The following is a 9,700-nucleotide window of genomic DNA, read 5'->3' as shown; positions in this document are numbered from 1 at the left end:
AGATCCTGCAGATTTTGGCCGACCAGTTCTCTGAAGGTCCTTGATAGATCCATGATTCATAAAGCGCCTTACAGTTCTTTCAACTGTTAATTTTGAGACAGGATTTAACCCTTCTCCATTACGAAAAGTGCGATTAAAAAGCAAATGAACTTGATCATAAGATCGAACTCGATCTCCCAACCACGCATCATTAATACAGATACCCTGTCTCGTTCCAAAAGTTTAGCTGGCGCCATATTCGTAATATTCGTATGAAAAAACGGTATAGGACTTATGGTATCGCCTTAGGTATTGACTTAGGTATCGAAAAACGGTATAGGACTGTATAACTCTTCGGGGAGGCACATAACTCTCACCAGAACACCTGTAACTTTTAATGAAAAATTTCCTTATGGTTTTACAATATTTAAAACGCTGTAACCAAGAACAATAGAGAGCTCACCAATGATTTCTCGTTGAAATTAACTTCAGGAATTAAACTGACCTCTTGGAAAACTTTTTTAATTTCAAATAACCTCTAACTGACCTTGACTGTTACAATTGACCTATGACTTGGGTACGTACCTGAACGTAGAATTTTCCGCTCTATCGATTACAGATGTAAAAAAGGGGGTTTCCATTTACAAAAACAAAGTTGACCTTCAAAAAGCCATGAATGTCAACTTCAAGGTCAAAATGAAGGTCACCATTGAATTCCTCGTTAAAATTTACTTCAGGAATTACACTGACCTCTTGAAAAACTTTGTTAATTTCAAATAACCTCTAACTGACCTTAAACGTTACAATTGACCTATGACTTGGGTACGTACCTGAACTTAGAATTTTTCGCCCTATCGATTGCAGATGTAAAAAAGGGGTTTCCATTTCAAAAAAATAGTTAACCTTCAAAAATCCATGAAGGTCAAATTTAAGGTCAAAATTAAGGTCACCATTGAATTCTGCATTGAAATTTACTTCAGGAATTACACTGACCTCTTGGAAAACTTTGTTGATTTCAAATAACCTCTAACTGACTTTGAACGTTACACTTGACCTATAACTTCGATACGTACTTAAACGTAGAATTTTTCGCTCTATCGATTGCAGATGTAGAAAAAGGGAGAAAAAAGGAATGATCTTCACTTTTTTAAAAAATATTTTACCTGAGGAAATATCTAACCGTCCCGGGACTTTTTAGACACCCTGTATATTCCACATTCTCAATAGTGCCGCGATCGGGGTTATAGGGGAATAACTTCTCGGAATGGGGTTCCAGCACCGCTGTCACACTCTCGAATGCGCACGAATTTTCGTATCCCTTTCTCGATAGTTGGAAATTCTTATTTTTTCGTAGTAAATTAATCTTTTTTAGTTGAAACTTCAATTTTTCGTTGGTTCAGGATTCTTGGATTTTGTTGATAAATTTTTTTTTGGTAGAAAATTAAACTTTCTGTTTAAGAATTCATCTTTTTTAGTTTAAAAGTCAACTTTTTGTTTGAGAATTTTTGAATTTTATTGAAAATTCGTCTTTTTTCGTTCTAAATTAATCTTTTTGTTTAAAAATTCATCTTTTTTCAATAGAAAATTTATCACTGCCCCGCGATTTCGGGGAAACGTGTAACACTCACAGGCAGCTTCTGCATCAGTAAGTCTGAAATATCGGCCAACAGCGTGGCCACGGTCCTCTCTCTATGGAGAGAACTTGGGGATACGCTTAGGCTTATAAGGGGACGCAACAGGATCACCCAAGCGTCAGGGGCTGTGACGGTCTCAACCCAGAATATGTAATATAATAATAGAAAATTTAACTTTTTGGTTGAGAATTCTTGAATTTTGTTAAAAAAATTTTTTTTACGATTAAAATTAATCTTTTTGTTTAAAAATTCACCTTTTTCAGTTGAAAATTCAACTTTTTAGTTGGGAATTCTTGAACTTTGTTCAAAATTCGTTTTTTTTTCGGTACAAAAATAATCTTTTTGATAAATAATTCATCTTTTTGATTGAAAATTTAACAACTAAGTTTTACAGGTGAACTACTTTTAAAAAAATTTATTTTTTGGTTGACGATTCAAAATTTTAGTGAAAGATTCATCATTATGGTTGGAAACTAAACTATTTTGTTGAAAATTCCTTTTTTTTTACTGATAAATTACTTTGGTAATGGGAAATTTACCTGTTATATTGTTGTTCGAAAATGGTTATTTTCAAGTAAAAATTCAACTTTTAGATGAAATTGAACTATTTTCTTAAAAATTCGTTTTTTTGTTGTTGTTGAAAATTCAACTTTTGGATTGAGAGTTCTTGTATTTTATTGGAATTTCTTTTTTTTTGTATAAAATTAACTTTTTTTATCAAAATTTTATATTTCGCATTTGATAATTTAAAGCTGTTGTATAAAAAATTCGTAATTTTGAATTGAAAGTTCAATAATTTAGTAAAAAAATCAACTATTTGGTAGAGAATTCTTTTTTTTATAATTAATTTTTTTTATTTAAAAGTTTAATTATTACATTTTTGGTTAAAACTTTACCTTTCTTAGTTTAAAAGTTCAATAAGTAGATAATAAATAATAAATAGACTGTATGACTTTAGGCTCCTTGTGTCTATTATGATTGAGCTCATTGCCCCGCCCCCCCCTGAAGCTACCTTGTAGATCCGCCCTTGAGTATAAACTTAAAATCGGGTTTTACCGAACTTTCGTTGTGAAAGCGAGGTGGCTTATAACCCTTATAACCAAATCAATGTTTGTCAACGAATGGGGAGGGGGTCAAAAATTGCCAAAATTTGGTAATGTAGTTTATGGATGATTCCTAACCTTCGCGCGGCATTATTGAGAAAGTCGGATCCAAACTTTGGGCGAGTAGAGGAAACCGTAGGAGTGGGGGTAGATCCCGAACTCGGATTAAGATTAACGGCACTATTGAGGTCGGAATTATTGAGAAGGTTGACTTTATTATAAACTACTTTTAAAAAACCTTTCCCCGGCTGGCGACACCTAATACATTTTTTAAATAATCTATTAATGTGAAAATAACTAAGCATCTAAATTTTAAATTTTATAATACAAAACAGAAATTGGAAACACTAAATTTGAATTGGTAAGGTTTACAGTTGAAAATTTAAAAATTAGAAAATCATTTAAACAATAGAATCTCCTAGATTTCCAGAATTCAAAGATGCAAACCGCGAGGACGTAGAAGAGTTTGTACATAGATATTGGAAACACCCGGTCAACCTGTAGGAAAAGCCGATAAGCAGCCAACACCTTCTAGCCAATGCACTCTCTTCCTACTTGCACGGAATCGTGAAAAACACTTGAAATACTCTATAGCAATCGAAAAAGACTTTTTTTTTTTAAATTTACAGAAAAAGAGAATAATTCGCATGCCTTAAGTTTAATCATAGAATTTATGCTAAAAGTAAATTCTATCGAAGAAATTTTGTTATAAGAGGTTTAATTACAATTATATTATACCTAAGAAAGTCTGGGAATATCTTATAAGATTTTAATATCAGATTTAAAAAATGATGATTAAAATCAATGTCACCAAATTTTGAAATATAAAATTACGGTTTATCTCGTTTTCTATGAAAAGTAATTTGGAAAATTAAAGTGTTTCTCAAAAATTATGTGAGTTACATAAGGTCAATTTTTCATTTTCAAACTTTTACTACTATCTTTATAAACTTTTATAATTACCCTCCTATTTCAAATTAATTTTTTCTTATGCACATGATTCTTTCTTGAATTTCATTTTTCAAAAATGAGGATATGCAAGAGATCTTTTTGTCATTTTTGTCATTGTAACCAGAATTTTATAAGAACATATATTTTTATGTCGCAATTATATTCCAGAAATTACATTATGATTTCTTTAATATTCTTTTGTTGTAATATTTTAATGTAGATACCGAATTTCAAATATACAGTAAAATGCTAATAATGGTTTATTTAACTTATTTTTTTCTTAATGCGTATAGAATTAAGATTGAATTTCTCAATCATCCATATTGCTTTAAATATTTCAAAATTTTTTTTTTTTTGTAATTTTTTACATTGATGACTTTTCCGAATTTTTTCCGATTTTTTTCTTCTTTCTAGTCCAAGAGTGAAATACCACTCAGGAGAGACTTAAAAAAATTGTATTTTTATCAAAAAAATGCAAATCTTTAAAAAAGATGTTCAATTAATGATGTTTTTGACGTTTTGGTTTTTCTATGAAATACTTGTCACTTTATACTATGATACATTTTTCAAAAAGCCCTTGTAATTTTCTGAAAAACACATGATTCATTTTAAAAAGTTCTGAATCAAAATCAAAGCTTTCATTACTGTTAAATATTAGTAGATTTTAATTATTTTGATGAATTTCACTAATTGCTGATTAATTTTGATATTTAAAACTTAATTAACTAAAAATATTTGAATAAAGTTTAAATAAAATTTCAAAACGAATCAATGTAAGAATAAATGTATTATATTGGAAGAAATTTGAATCAATCAAACATTTCATTAATGTTGAATAATAATAAGAGCTTTTAATTATTTTAAGGAATTTCACTTATTGTTGATTAATTTTAATTTTTAACAGATGATTAATTTGAAATATTAGAATAGTTAATACTTAAAATGGCTATAATTAATATTTATTAACATGCGAAATAGATTTGTTTTTATTAATAAAGTATAAATATTTATAAAGATTTTTTTTAAATTTAACATGGTTATTTTTCCAGCTGGAAAAAAGAAGGGGAATTTATGTCACACACTACCACTTTTCCAGCTCAAAAATATTTTATTTGTTTCAAATAGTATTTCAAAAGGAGACAGCGTTAGAAAAATATATTACATTGAAAGAAATTTGAATCGATCAAAGATTTTATTAAAGTTGAATATTAATATATTAATATCATTTTAATAAATTTCACTAATTTTTTATTAATTTTAATACTTAACGGTTGAGTAATTACAAATATTACAATAGTAAAAATTTAGAATTTTTTTAATTAACATTCAAATTATATCATGAGAAATTAATTTGATTTGTTTAATAAATTACAAATTTCTATCAAGATTTTTTATTGAAAATGGTAATTGTTCGAGTTGGAAAAGAGTAAAGGGATGTTATATTACACCCTACCGCCTACCCCTTTTCCAACTCGGATTTTTTTCTCTCTTCAAATTTTCAAACATTTTAAATTGCTATAATTAACATTAAAATTATAACATTTTGAATAAATTTGATTTTATTGATGGATGTTAAATGTTTATAACATTTTTTTCTTATTACAAATGTTAATTTTTCTAACTGTAAAAGAAATTTTTTTCAGATAAAATTTCAAAACGAAACAATTAGAGAAACTGTATTATATTAAAAGAAATTTGAATCGACCAAAGATTTCATTAATATCTTATGTTAATAGGTTTTAATTATTTGAGTAAATTACTCTAATTGTTGATTAATTTTAATCTTTAAAAGTGGATTAATTTGAAATATTAAAATAGTACGAATTTTAAATTTCCATCATTAATAGTAATTTTTAATCTAGAAAAGGGAAGGGGGATGTTATGTCACACCCAGTTGCTACCCCTCTTCCAGCTCTAAAAATGGCTAATAATTCCTATTTTTAGCAATTTAATGAAAAAAAAATTTAATTGACCTTGAAAATATCATTTGAAAATATGTTGGAAGTTATATTCGTAAGTAGCACCTCAAAATACGTTAGAATTCGTAGTTGTAACAGAACTAGAATAGAATTAATTATGAACACAGAAAAAACTAAGAATAAAATTTGTTGCAGGACATTTTGTAGAGCGATAAAGTTTTGTTAAGCCAACTTCGCGTTTTTCGAAAAACATGTATTTGTCATGGAAAAACAAAAGAAAGTTTAGCCGATATTTGTGTAAGGTTTATCCTGTGAAGTTAATTTTTGTTGCAGAGAATCTTTCGTCGGAAATCAATCTAAAGTTTTTCTTCTGTTTTTTCTGTGAACGTAATTTATACAGATTCTTAATTTTCTATTTTTTGGGGGGATATATTAAACTTTTTGGGTTTATTTCAAAGTTTTTTTTTACTTTTGAACTAAAAAGAAGATTTCATAAATGGTTTCAATATAAAAATCTAGGTATAGCAGATGTCATTAGGCTAATTTGAGAGAAAAAACTTTTAAAAATCGTAGCAAGTGAAATGGAAAATTGTGAACATTTCCTCAAGCTTTTGTCAAGACTGAACTTCGAAAAAAAATTCGAGAAAAATTTTTAGCTTTCCTTACTGACAAAATAGATTTAAAGATATCATAACATTATTTATTCTATTCTAAGAAAAAGTTTAATTTTGGGTGTTATGAAAATTGGGAGATGGTTCCCAATTGTCTAAAAAACAGATGACCTTATAAAACCACCTGTAGTTATAAATATAATTATCAGTGTAATTATATTATGCAAATTGCATTATTATTATAGCAACCTGAAAAGGCAGATCCATGGCAAGGTGTTTTAGATGCTACCAAACATCGCTCAACATGTGTCTTCTACTGTATGATAAGAGACGGCTTGTTCGGAGAAGAAGATTGTCTCTACCTCAATATTTATACTCCTGCTATTAATAAAGACGCTCGTAAAGCTTCTATGGTGTTTATCCATCCTGGTGGTTTCGAAGCAGGCTCAGGAGATGACGATATCTTTGGACCGGATTTAATAATCGACGAGGATGTTATCCTTGTTACCATGAACTTCAGATTGGGTGCACTTGGTAAGAACGGAACAACTAACAATAATCAGGGACAACCACAGTATTAAAAAGTTCCATCACTATTTTTGTTATTAAAACCACCCCCAATTTTCATTTTCTTCAGGAAAAGCTTTTATTCTGATAAATATCCGGAAATATATCCCAGAAGACAGAAGCGGCGGAAGTATAATAATATTTTAATAAATCCAAATTGTACATGAATAAATAAATAATAATAAATTAACAATAAATAGTAAATAAATAATAAAAATACACGTATACAATTCATATTGCCAAAGATTTCAATAATTTCACAAAATTCTATGAAATATTAAAAAAATATTTCAAATATTTCGCAAATATTTCAGAAAGATTTGACATAGATATAAATTATTTCTTTAAGATTTAAAAGATTTCATTAAGTTTTCACATATTTCGCAAAGATTTCAGATAGATTTAGAATATTTTACACAGACTTCAATAATTTTCCAAAGATGTCGATAATTCCACAAATATTACCACATATTTGAAAAATATTTGTAATATTTCACGGATTTCTAAAAACTTCAGAAATATTTCACAAAGATTTCAAAAATATTTCAAATATTTCCAAAGATTTCTAAAAATTTCCGAAAGATTTGACAAAAATTTCAATGATTTTGCAACGATTTCAATAATTAAACATTTCGCAATGTTTTTCTAACGTATCAAAAAGCTTTCAATTATTTCCCAAAGATATTAAAGATTTCTCAAAGATTAAAAAGATGTCGCAAAGATTTCGGATCGATTAAAAATATTTCACAATTGAGTTAAATCATTTTTTTAAATATTACAAAATATTCAAAAATATTTCAAATATTTCAAAAAATTTCAAAAAATTTTCGAAAGATTTTACAGAGATTTCAATGATTTCGCAACTATTTCAATAATCAAACATTTCGTAATGTTTGCCAAACATATCAAAAAGCTCTCAATGAGTTCCCAAAGATTTAAAAGATTTCTCAAAAATTAAAAAGATTTCGGATTGTTTAAAAATATTTCACAATTGAGTTCAATCTTTTTTTTAAATATTACAAATTATTAAACAAATATTTCAAATATTTCGCAAAGATTTCGGATAGATTAAAAAATATTTCAAAGATTTCCAAAGATTTTAGAAAGGTTTGCCAAAGCTTTCACAATGATTTTAATGGTTTTGCAACGATTTCAAAAACACCGAAACACAAAAAAAAATTGGTCTGTCCGACAGACTAAACTAGCATATCTATATGTTTTACGACCCTGAATTTAGCTATACATATAGATTTGAAAATTGGGGAATTTATTTAAACAAAAGTAATGGTCCTCCAATCAAAAAAATTAAAACATATCTGAATTCGGCTTAGCCATACCTCTAAGTGATTGTCGAAGTATGCAAAAATAATGATCTTTAAACAATATTATTGTTATAAACAAATGGGAACGTAATATAAACAAACGTAATAGCTGAAAAATATTTTCAAGCACATTACTGCATACTTCAATAAAATACCCCTAGGTGATTTTTGAATGAACAAAAAAAAAATTATTTGAACAAATAGAATGTTTATAAATTTTTTTTTTCGTTTTCCACGATTTAATGTACAACAATTTTAAGTAAATCCTGATAACACAAACTAAATAAAAATAATACTATTTTAAGCTTTAACCAAACAAACCGAATTAACACTTTATCCATCAAACATTGTTTATATCCCCTCCACTCTCACTGAATGCCGAAAAAGGCTTTTCAAATAAATTTCTATATTCAGACATAAAGATGTTCACTGATTGTTGAAACAAATTATAAATATTATAAGCAATATCATTGTTTTGATAATAATTTTTTTTCAATGATTCAAAAATCACCTAGAGATATGGATGAGAGTCCTTCAGCGATACCCTTAGTTTTTTTCTGGGACAATTTTCGTTCTAGCTATAGTTCCCAATTTTAAAAATCATTATCAATGGATTTTTCGAGTCAGAGTGGAGGGGGTAAAAACAATGTTTAAATTGAAATGTTTGCATTTTGAAAAATTTGTTTCCTTTTTAAACAATTCCATATTAGATATCTAGTTGTCAGTCAGTTGAAATTGTTGTTCACTGATTGTTGAAACAAATTATAAATATTATAACAATATCATTGTTTTAATAATAATTTTTTTTCAATGATTCAAAAATCACCTAGAGATATGGATGAGAGTCCTTCAGCGATACCTTTAGTTTTTTTCTGGGACAATTTTCGTTCTAGCTATAGTTCCCAATTTTAAAAATCATTTTCAATGGATTTTTCGAGTCAGAGTGGACAGGGTAAAAACAATGTTTAAATTGAAATGTTTGCATTTTGAAAAATTTGTTTCCATTTTAAAATATTCCATATTAGATATCTAGTTGTCAGTCAGTTGAAATTGTTGTTCACTGATTGTTGAAACAAATTATAAATATTATAACAATATCATTGTTTTAATAATAATTTTTTTTCAATGATTCAAAAATCACCTAGAGATATGGATGAGAGGCCTTTAACGATACCTTCAGTTTTTTTCTGGGACAAATAGTTCGTTCTAGCTATAGTTCCCAATTTTAAAAATCATTTTCAATGGATTTTTCGAGTCAGAGTGGAGGAGGTAAAAACAATGTTTAAATTGGAATTTTTGCATTTTGAAAAATTTGTTTCTATTCTAAAATATTCCAGATTAGATATCTAGTTGTCTGTCACTTGGAATTGTTGTTCACTGATTGTTTAAACAATTGTAAATATTATAAACAATGCCATTGTTTAAATAATAATTTTCTTTTAATGATTCAAAAATCACCTAGAGATATGGATGATAGTCCTTCAACGATACCTTCATTTTTTCTGGGACAATTACGAGGGTGGATTGATAAGTTTCCGGCCTGACCAAGAGATGGCGCCACTAGGCCTACCTTGAGGTGGCGTTCTATAGTACCATCCTGAGATAGCTTGTAGC

General features: G+C 28.0%; 2 protein-coding genes across 2 annotated transcripts in view; one reads left to right on the top strand and one right to left on the bottom strand.

Moving 5' to 3' along the window:
- The window catches only part of LOC117181119 (xaa-Pro aminopeptidase 1-like), a 276,118-nt gene that overhangs the window by 76,740 nt on the left and 189,678 nt on the right, over positions 1-9,700 (bottom strand). The window lies entirely within an intron of this gene.
- LOC117181694 (esterase FE4-like) overlaps positions 1-9,700 on the top strand; it is a 35,122-nt gene that overhangs the window by 1,507 nt on the left and 23,915 nt on the right. Inside the window, exon 2 of the mRNA XM_033374624.1 lies at positions 6,443-6,731. Within this exon, the coding sequence (XP_033230515.1) occupies positions 6,443-6,731 (289 nt within the window). The remainder of the gene's footprint in view (positions 1-6,442; positions 6,732-9,700) is intronic.

Source organism: Belonocnema kinseyi, chromosome 10 (genome assembly GCF_010883055.1).
Source record: "Belonocnema kinseyi isolate 2016_QV_RU_SX_M_011 chromosome 10, B_treatae_v1, whole genome shotgun sequence".
Lineage (NCBI taxonomy): Eukaryota > Metazoa > Arthropoda > Insecta > Hymenoptera > Cynipidae > Belonocnema > Belonocnema kinseyi.
This window is presented reverse-complemented; position numbering and strand designations above follow the sequence as displayed.